The sequence below is a fragment of the Pelophylax lessonae genome, assembly GCF_965119305.1.
Source record: "Pelophylax lessonae genome assembly, chromosome: 1".
Classification (NCBI taxonomy): Eukaryota; Metazoa; Chordata; class Amphibia; order Anura; family Ranidae; genus Pelophylax; species Pelophylax lessonae.
The window spans coordinates 505,053,920-505,067,766 of record NC_138768.1 but is presented as its reverse complement, the minus strand read 5'-3'; the positions used below and the strand labels follow the sequence as shown (position 1 = coordinate 505,067,766).

General features: G+C 44.6%; 1 protein-coding gene across 1 annotated transcript in view; it reads right to left on the bottom strand.

Annotated features, from left to right (window-relative positions):
* Positions 1-11,851, bottom strand: part of REXO1 (RNA exonuclease 1 homolog) — a 420,363-nt gene extending 408,512 nt beyond the window's left edge. Inside the window, exon 1 of the mRNA XM_082243284.1 lies at positions 11,631-11,851. Within this exon, the coding sequence (XP_082099410.1) occupies positions 11,631-11,766 (136 nt within the window). The 5' untranslated portion in view covers positions 11,767-11,851. The remainder of the gene's footprint in view (positions 1-11,630) is intronic.
* Positions 11,852-13,847: the final 1,996 nt, after the last annotated feature.

Sequence of the window (13,847 nt, the reverse complement as noted above, 5' to 3'; positions counted from 1 at the left end):
CAAAAAAACGTATATCTTCTTCTGGTGAAGGCATTTCTTTGTTGATTTGGATGTATGCTTTGGGTCGTTGTCATGCTGAAAGATGAACTTCCTCTTCACGTTCTGATTTCTAGCAGAAGCCTGAAGGTTTTGTGCCAACATTGACTGGTATTTGGAACTGTTCATAATTCCCTCTACCTTGACTAAGGTCCCTGTTCCAGCTGAAGAAAAACCGCCCAAAGCATGATACTGCCACCACCATGCTTCACTGTGGGTATGGTCTTCTTTTGGTGATGTACAGTGTTTTTTCGCCAAACATATCTTTGGAATTATGGCCAAAAAGTTCAACCTTGGTTTCATCAGACATAACAAATTTTCCCACATTCTTTTGGGAGACTTCAGATGTATTTTTGAAAAATTTAGCCAGGCTTGGATGTTTTTATTCGTAAGAAAAGGCTTCTGTCTTGCCACTCTAACCCCTAGCCCAGACATATGAAGAATACTGGAGATTGTGGTCACATGTACCACACAGCCAGTACTTGTGAGATGTTCCTGCAGCTGCTTTAATGTTGCGGTAGGCTTCTTAGTAGTCTCCCTGACCAGTTTTCTGCTTGTCTGTTCATCAATTTTGGAAGGTCGTCCAGTTCTTCGTAACGTCACTGTTGTGCCATATTTTCTTTACTTGATGAGGACTGTATTTACTGTGTTCCATTCTATATCTAATGCCTTGGAAATTCCTTTGCACCCTTCTCCTGACTGATACCTTTTAACAATGAGATCCCTGTGTTGATTTGGAAGCTCTCTGTGTACCGTGGCTTTTGCTGTAGGATGTGACTAAGAAAATGTCAGGAAAGACCTACTAGAACAGCTGAACTTTATTTGGGGTTAATCAGAGGCACTTTAAATGATGGCAGGTGTGTACTGACTCGTATTTACCATGAGTTTGAATGTGATTGCTTAATTCTGAACACCGCTACATCCCCAGTATAAGAGGGTGCGCACACTTATGCAACCAAATTTTTTTAGTTTTTTTATTTTTACTTACTCCCCCTCAAATATTTCAGTTTGTTTTTCAATTGAGTTGTACAGTTTATAGGTCACATTAAAGGTGGAAAAAGTTCTGAAATGATTTATCTTTGTCTCATTTTTTTTACATCACAGAAACCTGACATTTTAAACAGGGGTGCGTAGACTTTTTATATCCACTAAAGCAGTCTTGTGACTTCTATCAGTTCCCGATAAAGCTTGTAGAAGGAGTTTTGATACTGCACTGAGCTTTCCTATCAGGATCAAGGACCCCCTTACCCTCTGGACAGTGTAGATTGGCCCTGTGCCGACCACAAGCACTATCCCAAGAAAAAAAAAAAATGAACAAATCTCTAATGATAAACACCAAACTGAGAGAGCCCATTCACACTAGCACGACCTGTGAGGCAACTTGTGTTGCCCCAGGTCGCCCCAGGTCGCTTGACATAACAAAAGCAATGTTAACCAATCAGTGCCGTCTTAATTGGCACTACTGAAGTCGCTCCGACTTCAGAAAAGGGTCCTGTACTACTTTGAGGCGACCTGTGATCCGACCTGTCCCATATACTTTAATGGGAGTCGCCTCCTTATCTTAATTGAAGCGACTTGTTATCAGACTTTCCAGGAAGAAGAAAGAGATTAGCCAGGCATTCCCAACATTGCAGCCATGCATATATGGTATATATATATTAGAGCTGCACCATTAATCGTTTTAGGATCGCGATCTCGATTCACCCCCCTATACCATCTCCATTCTAACTATCGGCGATTCTGGGGGCGGGGTAGGAGAGGCAGTCGGCCACAGTGGAGCCAGCCTGGAACGTAAGTGGCGGCGTCGCCACCGATACAGGAACTGACGCCAGCAGTGAGAGACCGCATCCACTGATGGGCGGTACCTTCAGAAGCCTCATGGACGCTGCACTCCAGCCCTCACATAGCATGATGAGCTTTCCATCATGAGGTAATCGACAGAGGAGGGGAGGAAAGGAGGGGGTGCAATCCCTAAAAAAAAAAAAAAAATAATAATTAAATGTGTATTATAATGTGTGGAGATTATATATATATATATATATATATATATATATATATATATATATATATATATATATATATATATATATATATATAATCTCCATCACACATTATAATACACATTTAATTTTTTTTAGGGATTACATTTTCTGCACATAACACTACCTTTTCAGCAGTTTGACTTGTGAATTATTAATATAATATAATAAATGAAATTATTATTTTCATTATATTATGTTATTTATGATATTATATATATGAAAATAATAATTTGATATACACTCACAAAAGTTTCTCCCACTTTTTCATTTTTATTTTTTGAAATGTCACATTACAAGATGATGGTTCAATCAAGTTAATGTACAATGACATGCAGTGAAGTGTGCGGTGACTTTGTTGCATAAAATTCAGCATATCTATTTTTTTTTTTTCTTTACACAAAGCGCCACAACCTACCTCATCACAATGTTATGGTGGGTACAGGCCAGGGCACACAGAAAATAAATGTTGTCTGGGTGCCATTGAGTTATGCCTGCAGTGCACCATTTACGGACCGCCCACTGTGTATTTACGTCGGAATTTTGACATTAAATACCGGGGTTATGGCAGTAGATAGCTGCAATAACCCCGGTATTTTTTTCTTTTAAATGGCGGACGGTCTGCTTTAACATAAGTGTGGTCCCAGCGGCGGATTTTGAGAATCGTGAGAGAATCGTGATCTTCATTCTAAGCCAAAAAATCGTGATTCTCATTTTTGCCAGAATCGTGCAGCTCTAATATATATATATATATATATATATATATATATATATATATAAAAAAAATGGTATATATATTCCATTATCTCTGCTTGGTCTGTGTGAGTGGCACTGGTGGACACAGATAAGTGGCACTGGTGGACACTGATTCATGGCACTGATAGGTGGCACTGATACGTGGCACTGGTGGACACCGATTCGTGGCACTGATACGTGGCACTGGTGGACACTGATTCGTGGCACTGATACGTGGCACTGGTGGACACTGATTAGTGGCAATGATACGTGGCACTGATACGTGGCACTGGTGGACACTGATACGTGGCACTGGTGGACACTGATACGTGGCACTGGTGGACACTGATACGTGGCACTGGTGGACACTGATACGTGGCACTGATACGTGGCACTGGTGGACACTGATATGTGGCACTGATAGACACTGATATGTGGCACTGATAAGTGTCACTGGTGGACACTGATACGTGGCACTGATAAGTGTCACTGGTGGACACTGATTCGTGGCACTGATACGTGGCACTGGTGGACACTGATTCGTGGCACTGATATGTGGCACTGGTGGACACTGATTCGTGGCACTGGTGGGCAGTGGCACTGGTGGACACATACGTGGCACTGGTGGGCAGTGGCACTGGTGGACACTGATACCTGGCACTGGTGGGCAATGAGGAAATGAGTAAAAAAAAAAAACAGAAAAGGGGAATTAGGTCACAACACATCATATTCTGATTGGCCAAACACAAAGTCGTCTGTCATTAAAGTCGTGCAAAATAATTCACAAGTCGCGGTAAAATTGCGGTAAAAAGTCGCTCAGACATGGGGCGACCTTATGGTAGTGGCAGTGTGAACCGGCTCAGAATGTGCAGACTGACTCCACTAACTGCCTTATCCAGACATGTTTTGGGGCAATGCAAGAAGGGGAGGATCTGCGCATACAATATCAAGAAGCCTTTTTACACAATGCAGAGGATTAACCCCTTAGGTCCCACAGCGAGTATACCAAGCATGCTTTACTGCGTATACCGATTTTACTGTTGTGGGTTTGGTAACACTTTAAGGCTCCATTCACACCTTAGTGCAGCGACACTTAGTGCACCGCAATTTTTTTTTATTTTTTTTTTTAAAGCTATTTTGTGGCGTGTTTTTTGAGCAGCACCATTCATTTGAATGGGCCTCCCTCCGCTCCAAAAATGCACCTAAAAAGCTTAAGTGCCAAATTTTGGCACAGAGCCAGGAGTGTTTTTGATGTTGCAATTTCTGCCACGATTTAGTGTGTATTTTTGCTCGACAATTTTGGCTAAATCACACCACGTTTGGGATGCCATTAAGAAATAATGCCATTGCAAACTCATTCCGTGTTTTGCTGTGATTCTGGAACTGCGGGCGGAATCGCGTGATTCTACCCGGCATTCCAGTATGTTCAGGTGAGAATGGAGCCTTAGTGGTTGTAAAGTCAGAAGGTTTATTTTAATGCATGCTATGCATTAAGACAAAAAACCTGTGTGAAGCAGCCCCCCTAATACTTACCTGAGCCCCCTCTCGATCCAGCAAAGTTGTACGAAAGACTCAGCTGTCCGAGACTCTCCCTTCTCATTGGCAGCAGTAGGCGCCACTGGCTCCCGCTACTGTCAATCAAAGTTAGGGAGCCAATGAGGAGAGAGAGAGAGAGGGGTGGTCTGAACTGACACAGAGTGCAATGGCTCGGGTGCCCTTACAGCAAGCTGCTTGCTGTGGGGGCACTTGGCAGGAGGGAGAATCCAGGAGAGCTGGGGAGAGAGCCAAGAAGAGGAGGATCGGGGCTGCTTTGTCCAAAACTACTGAACAGAGCAGGTAAGTATAACATGTAATCAGTATGAAGGGCGCCAACCTCTACTTTCACTGTGTATCACACTAAATTCAATAATGCAGCTGCTCCTTTTATAGTGCAAAAACACTACACAATATACTAATCAAGACAAAGTAAGGCACTGCCCTATTAGCCCAACCAAGAATGTGTAAAATTAGCTATAGTGCACTAACTAAAATTGTATGTGTAAAAATCAACAGTCCACAGAGGTGATGACTTGCAGATTATAAAATTAAAAAAGTGCATGTGTAAAACAGATGACTGATCACCGTGCTCTTCAAAACACATTTTTTGTGCCCAAATCTTCAATATACAGTGCTCCACCGAGTGTGTGAAATAAATATGCACTCACCAGAACCATCTGGCCAACAAAGTGACTATGGAGCAGAGAATAGCCAATCCACCTCTCAGGGTACCAGGACAAACTCTTCCAGCAGTCTGCTCTGTCTCACTCTATAGCACTGTGATAAAATTCTCCAGGGCGGACCACAAGAAGGCATTATATAGTGTAGTATGTTTTATAAAAATATAAATCTAAACAGAAAAAAAAGGTATGGACTCACATGTTCACGAAGAAAGACAAGCATTTAACATGTGCAGCTTCCCAGCAGTAACAATGTGTCTAGCACTAGGGATGCACCGAAATGAAATTCTTGGCCGAAGCCGAAGCCGAATAATAATAAAATGTTTGGCCGAAGGCCGAATACCGAACGCGGTGTTTTGCATTTTTTCCATTTATTTTGCCAATTTTTTGTCCTCTCTCTTGTCCTCTCGTGTCTCTCTCTCTCTCTCTCTTGTCCTTCTCTCTCTCTCTCTCTCTCTCTCTTGTCCTCTCATGTCTCTCTCCCTAAATGTTACTGTAGGGAATGGGATTCAGTGCACACTGCAGCCTTGTAACATAGGGTTAATGTTAGTGACACTGTAGGGATTGGGAAGGATGCTGGGAATGGAAATCAGGAAGCATGCAGGCAGCCTTGTAAATTTTAATTGCAGATACAGGGCACTGGGCAGGTCAGGGTTAATGTGGTAACATCAATTACTCAGTGACAGTCAGTCAGTGTCAGTGTGGACTCGATCAGATTATACAGTGACAGACAGTCTCTCATAGTGGTGGTAGTAGGAGGCTGGAGGTGGACTAGTAGGAGCCTGGAAAGGAGCACAGCCGCATACATACATTACTCACTCGTGCACTGCAGCCCGCCCCACACATTCAGTGAGTCTTACTCTCCTCCCTAGTTTTTTCAATGGCACATTCAGGAAGCCAATCACGCCGTGAGTAGCGGCACAGCGGAACCAATCAGGTGTGCAGGCACGCGTGATTGGTTCGCTGTGCAGCTAATCACGGCGTGATTGGCTTCCTGAATGTGCCATTGAAAAAACTAGGGAGGAGAGTAAGACTCACTGAATGTGTGGGGCGGGCTGCAGTGCACGAGTGAGTAATGTATGTATGCTCACCGCTGAAGTGTCCCGGCTTCCCCTGCCTAACACGGAAGTCTGCGAGTCCTCCTGTCCTCCTCCGAGTCCCTTCCCCCTGTAAATATCGTGACCTCGGCGATATGAATATCGCCTACGGCCACAGAACGATAGTCAATATCATATCGACTATCGTTCAGCCCTATTATTCGGCACAAAATTATTCGGCCTTTTGACTTATTCGGCCGAACACCGAAAGTGCTATTTTTTCTATTTTCGGCCGAATAATGTTCGGCCGCCGATTATTCGGTGCATCCCTATCTAGCACTGTTGCTCGCTGCCCCCAAAGCCAAGGTGCGTTCCACTAGGCGGAAGCAGTAAGCGGGTGGCTCCGGAAATAGCGCATAAGGCTCGTACCTACTAGCAGAACGCACGCTGGCTTTGGGTGCAGTGAGCAAGGGTGTGAAACACATTGGTACAGCCGCAAAGCTGCACATGTTGAAGGCTTGTCTTTCTAAGTGAGAATGAGAGTGCTTAAAGCGGAGTTCAGGCCTATTTTGCAACTTTAGTGATTCCTGGAGGGCTCGCTATGCTGATCAACAAGGGCATTTTCAATTTTTTCCATGGGTCCCTTACCTTATTTTCAGGGCATTTTTGATTGTACTTCCTCCTTCTACCCCCCTCTGTGGCCACGGCCACCGACATCACTTCCGCCTTTGCATTGCATCCTGGGAGCAGTTTGTCATCACTCCCAGGAGGCTGCAATCAGGAAGAACTCCCAGAATACTCCCTGAAATCAGGAAGAAGGACACAGCAGATTACACTGCGGCTTCAGATGCCCACATCCAAGATGGCCGCGCTCAGACAGCGTTTTTAAAAGTAAGATTTTGACTAAAATCCAATATTGTACACTTTGTAAGTATAAGAATAGCGGTTCTGAAAAGGGCTATGGATTAGTATTATAGGGGTATTTTTAGTTAAAGGTATTTGAGGCCGGAACTCCGCTTTAAGTTTTATTCTGTTTCGCTTCATATTTTAATAAAACCTACTACACTATATACTCCATTATTTCGGCCTGTCCTGGAGCATTTTATTACAGTGGTAGAGAGACGGGACTGCTGGAAGAGTTTTTCCTGGTCCCCTGAGAGGTAGATTTGGCTATTATCTGCTCAATGGTCACTTTGATGGCCAGATGGTTCTGATGAACACATATTTATTTCACACTCTGAGCACTGTATATTGAAGATTTGGGCACAAATTTTTTTTTTTTTTTGGAGCAGCACGGCAATTGGTCACCTTTTTTCACCTGGACTTTGATTTTATAATTTGCAAGTCATCACCTTAACCACTTTAACACTGCTCACTGTGCTGCTACCGCGGCACAGTGGCTCGTTATCGTCTGGCGACGTAGACCTACGTCACCAGACATTCCCCTCTCTCGGCGGAGCGCGCGCGCCGCCAGAGGCTCGCTCCCGCTGTATTCAGTCACAGCGGGAGTCGGGCCAGGGGAGGAGCGGCGGTGATAACCGCCACTCTTCCCTGATCGAGTGTGGAGTTGTGTAAACAAAGCGGGCGGATCTCCTAAGTGACAGGCAAGGTCAGATTGCAGGATTCAGCATAGCTGAACCTGCGATCTGTGCCTGTGTCACATAGTCCCCTCCCCCCACACACGTTAGTAAGCACCAGGCATACATTAACCCCTTGATCACCAATAAAAGTTAACCCCTTCCCTGCCAGTGTCATTTTTACAGTAACAGTGCATATTTATAGCACTGATTACTGTAGTAATGTCACTGGTACCCCCAAAAGTGTCAAAAATGTCAGTCAAGGGTCCGATCTGTCCGCCGCAATGTCGCAGTCCCGCAAAAAAAAAAAAAAAAAAAAAAAAAAAAAAAAAAATCGCAGATCGCTGCCATTACTAGTTAAAAAAAAAAAATCATAAAAATTTCATAAATTTCCCGTAGTTAGTAGCTGCAATAACTTTTGCGCAAACCAATCAAAATACGCTTATTGCGATTTTTTTTACCAAACATACGTAGCAGAAAACAAATTGGCCTAATATGTTAAAAAAATTTTGATTTTTACATTTTTTTGGGGGGAATTTCATATAAAAAAAAATGTGAAAAATATTGTTATTTTTCCAAAATTGTCGCTCTTTTTGTGTTTATAGCGCAAAAAGTAAAAATTGCACAGGTGATCAAATACCACCAAAAGAAAGCTCTGTTTATGGGGAAAAAATGGACATCAATTTAATTTGGATAAAGCGTTGCACGACCGCGCAATTGTCCGTTAAAGTAACGCAGTGCCGAATCGCAAAATATGGCCTGGTCAGGAATGGGGTAAAATCTTCTGGTCTTAAAGCGGTTAAAAATACACTCATTGAGAATTTTTTTGTCAAAGACATGTAGCTAAATACATTTTGGCCTAAATATATGACAAAAATTTAATATATTGGATATTTTTTAACTGTCAAATTAGAAAAATATTGTTATTTTTTCAAAATTGTCGTATTTTTTTATTAATATCGCAAAAAATAAAAATCGCAGAGATGATCAAATACCACCAAAAGAAAGTTTGTGGGAAAAAAAGGACGTAAATTTCGTTTGGGTACGGTGTTGCATCACCGCGCAATTGTCAGTTAAAGTTGCACAGTGCTGAATCGCAAAAAGTGGCCCAGACGTAAGACAGCAAAATCCTCCGGTGGTAAAGTGGTTAAGCCAGTGTTTCTCTCAACTCCGGTCCTCAGGACCCACTAACAGGCCAGATTTTAAGTATTACCTTGGGGAAATGCAGACTAGAATACTGTAATCACTGAGCAGCAAATGATATCACCTGTGATGCATTTCAGTTTTCTTGCAAACCTGGCCTGTTAGTGGGTCCTGAGGACCAGAGTTGAGAAACACTGCCTTAAGCCCACTGCCGGCAATGGCATCATCCAAATCGGTGCGACGCTGCACCGATTCCCAAAAGTAGTTTCTGTGCTACTTTTGGCTACTTCGGAGGGCGATTTCAATAGATAACTGTGCAGGAACCCGCACGGATGTCTTTGAATTCGCCCCCGAAGTAGGACTGGAAATGCTGGTTTGAAGTTTCAAACCCGCCTCCGTGTGAACCTAAGCTTATGGACCTTTGAGCTTTAAGCCCCGTACACACGATCAGACTATTGAACGTTTTTTGTGGCATGCTAGTCTGATGTGGAAAGTGAAGAGGTTATTTTCATACGAATTTTCCCGTACGACAGAATTCTACTTCAGAAGTGATGTCATGTGTTGGATTGCTTTGTATGTGTTCTTTTGTCTCTGAGCATGCCCAGTCTTGCTCATAAGATTTTTCCCCGTCGAAATCTGTACTGACTGCACGAAAATCGGACGTTGTGTTGACGGAGGGCAAAAATTTCATAGCCTGCACATCAGGATTTTGTCAGACAAAAAGTCGGAGTCGGCTGTGGAAAGCACCATACTAACAATCCAAAAATCGGCAGATCAGTCGCCAGGACCAAATTTCCCTTCCGAATTTCTTATCGTGTGTACGGGCCTTTAGGCTCCTTTCACACGGGCGATCCAATCCATTCGTCAGTTTTTGAGGCGGACCTGATCAGATGCTCCATGCAGCCCTATGGAGCAGCGGATGCCAGCAGAGACATCTGATCCTGTCCGTGAAATCTGGATGGATGGAAACCCTATTTTCCATCCATCTGAAGGATCCGATCAGATGAGAACAGACAGACAGTCCGTTGTCATCCGATCTCCCCATAGGAGGACAACGGGGATCGGACAGCTCCGTCCCTGCACACAGAGTGGAGATGGAGCTACCATCCGCCTGCTCAGCGGGGATCGGTGGATCGATCCCCCGCTGAGCAGAATGGACTCCGTCGGGCGGTGCACCCGTGTGAAAGGGGCCTTACACGTACAAATATAGCTGGTGCACTATAGGTTATTTTACACATTCTTAATTGGGTTAATAGGACAGCGCCTTACTTTGTCTTGATTAGGTAAGTATACCAGGTTCGTTATTTTTAATCAAAAAAAAAAAAAAAGCCAAGACTTTAAGATCATTTTAAACAAAGCCTTCCAGTGGTATGCTGTCACTGCTGACAGGGCTGCCATCTTCACCCGGTCTTCCTGCCGGGTTCACGGACTCCGGCCGTCTAAATGGCCAAGCCACGATGACGTCACTCCCGAGTCACTGTTTATGGCACAGACTTCTGAAGGAATGGCCATTCCTTCAGAGCCCATTCGCCAGTGATGATGTCACTCCCGAGTCACTGTTTACGGCCATTCCTTCAGAGCCCATTCGTCAGTGATGACGTCACTCCCGAGTCACTGTTTATGGCACAGACCTCTGAAGGAACGGCCATTCCTTCAGAGCACATTCGCCAGTGATGATGTCACTCCCGAGTCACTGTTTACGGCCATACCTTCAGAGCCCATTCGTCAGTGATGACGTCACTCCCGAGTCACTGTTTATGGCACAGACTTCTGAAGGAACGGCCATTCCTTCAGAGCCCATTCGCCAGTGATGATGTCACTCCCGAGTCACTGTTTACGGCCATTCCTTCAGAGCCCATTCGCCAGTGATGACGTCACTCCCGAGTCACTGTTTATGGCACAGACTTCTGAAGGAACGGCCATTCCTTCAGAGCCCATTCGCCAGTGATGATGTCACTCCCGAGTCACTGTTTACGGCCATTCCTTCAGAGCCCATTCGCCAGTGATGAGGTCACTCCCGAGTCACTGTTTATGGCCATTCCTTCAGAGCCCATTCGTCAGTGATGACGTCACTCAGAGTCACCGTTTATGGCACAGACCTCTGAAGGAACGGCCATTCCTTCAGAGCACATTCGCCAGTGATGATGTCACTCCCGAGTCACTGTTTACGGCCATTCCTTCAGAGCCCATTCGACAGTGATGACGTCACTCCCGAGTCACTGTTTACGGCCATTCCTTCAGAGCCCATTCGACAGTGATGACGTCACTCCCGAGTCACTGTTTACGGCCATTTCTTCAGAGCCCATTCGCCAGTGATGATGTCACTCCCGAGTCACTGTTTACGGCCATTCCTTCAGAGCCCATTCGCCAGTGATGTCAATGGCTGCTACTCCGTGGAATACCTCCTAAAACAGTGCACTTTTAGGAGAGAATCATTTTACTTACAGGTAAGCTTTACTATAAGCTTACCTGTAGGTAAAAATAGCGGATATGACTTTACTACCACTTAAAAAGATAACATTTTGGACTGGTCATTTGCTCCCCGATTGGACGCAGCACTCTGACAGATGAACAAACTCAGGGGCAGTATGTCCCACCCGGGGAGAAAGCGGTGGTGATCACTTCCCCATTAAAGTGACAGAATCTGTTACAAATGAAGTGAAAACCTTTGTCATGATCCAATCACTATTCTGGCTAAACATACAGTACAAGGAGCATGGGAACGATATGAAATGATTATTAGAAAGTGAGTGGTTATAGTGTGGCTGGTTGCCCCTCACCCCGGTGTACACAGCACACACAAAGTATGAAAACTGCTTTCAGTCCATAGTATCCAGAGGCTCTCACCTGCCCCGTTCCGGGCCTCTCCCCCCTCACAAGTCAGGAGCCCTCTTCCTCGGTGTCTGAAGTGACAGTGGGGACGCCGGCAAGCCTGCCTGAACGGACATTCGACTCCCCGAAAATAGCCCGTGTTCTTCAGCATTCTAAATTCTCTCGTATTGTGTCACTGGAACATCCAGGCCCCTGCCATATTGATTTTTTTTTTTTTTTTTTACTAGAGGGGCGGGGAAAACAAAAGGAAACGATGGGGGCGAGGCTTCGATGGACCCAACAAAGGGATGTCCTGTCGAATAATGCCTCCCATCGAAAAATGTATACCACCAACTGAGCATGCGCAGCAGGTGACGTCACTCCAGCTAATTCCTCCGAACAGCTGGCGGTGACGACACTGGCATGTCTGACGAGGAAGGTTCCTCGATACCATGTAGCGTGCTCACGTATGTTCTAAAGTTTAGTCGGACCTGTGAAAATTCCGGACCCTCGTCACTTCCGGTTATACTAGGTCACCACCAACTGGAGCGACGAGCCCCGGTGCGCATGCGCACAAGACATTTTCCAATCCACAGGAAATTCTCATCTCGCATCTTTCACTTCAGACCTGGCCGCGAGATTAACGCATGCGCGCTCTGGCCATTCAACGGCCAATGTAGTTCACCAGCGCTGCACCGTCCTGCTGCTGTATGTCTATCGGAATAAATCTCCTGTAGGCCTCGCTTACACTTGTGTTGAAATGGAATGGTGGAGAAGAGTTTTTAAGTGCTTGTTTACACGTTCTGTCGAAGTGCAGCAAAAACATGTGGCTGAGCTCCAGTTTTACTACAGGAACCACCACAAACCATTCAAGTACAGCCCAATGGGTTTGTATGCAGAATTCTACACCTTGTTGCGTTTGGAAGTGATTTCCACGATCCGTTCCAAGTGAATGGGGCAGCCTGATAGGCCTGTACACAATAGTATACCTCCACTGTGTTCAGCAGGCCCCACCACAATCCACTCAAATGCAGCCCAATTGGGTTGTATGCAGAATTACACCCTTTTTACGTTTAGCAGCAATGACCATGATACACTCAAGTGAATGCAGGGGTTTTACACAGAATTACACCTCATGTTAGGTTTAGCAGCAATGACCATGATACACTCAAGTGAATGCAAGGGTTTTACACAGAATTACACCCCTTGTTACGTTTGGCAGCGATTACCACAATCTGTTCAAATGAATGGGGCAGCCTGATAGGCCTGTACACAATAGTATACCTCCACTGTGTTTGGCAGGCACCACCACAATCCACTCAAATGCACCCCTTTGGGGGTTGAATGCCGAATTACACTTCTTGTTACATTGCAGTGATCACCACAATCCATTAACGAGAACGCGGGGTTGTACACAGAATACTAGTACCACAATTCACTCAAGTGAATGCAGAGTTGTATACAGAATTATACCCCAGTTATTACAACAATTCACTCAAGTGAATGCAGGGTTGCACACAGAAATATACCCCTTGTTACGTTTAGCAGCAAATACCATGATACAATCAAGTGAATGCAGAGCTGTACCTAGAAATATACCCTTTGTTACGTTTGGCAGCGATTACCATGATACAAGCAAGCGAATGCGGGGTTGTACACAGAATTATACCCCAGCTATTACCACAATTCACTCAAGTGAATGCAGGGTTGTACACATAATTATACCCCAGCTATTCCCACAATTCACTCAAGTGAATGCAGGGTTGTACACAGAATTATACCCCAGCTATTACCACATTTCACTCATGTGAATGCAGGGTTGTACACATAATTATACCCCAGCTATTACCACAATTCACTCAAGTGAATGCAGGGTTGTACACAGAATTATACCCCAGCTATTACCACATTTCACTCAAGTGAATGCAGGGTTGTACACATAATTATACCCCAGCTATTACCACAATTCACTCAAGTGAATGCAGGGTTGTACACAGAATTATACCCCAGCTATTACCACAATTCACTCAAGTGAATGCAGGGTTGTACACAGAATTATACCCCAGCTATTACCACAATTCACTCAAGTGAATGTGGGGTTGTACACAGAATTATACCCCAGCTATTACCACATTTCACTCAAGTGAATGCAGGGTTGTACACATAATTATACCCCAGCTATTACCACAATTCACTCAAGTGAATGCGGGGTTGTACACAGAATTATACCCCAGCTATTACCACATTTCACTC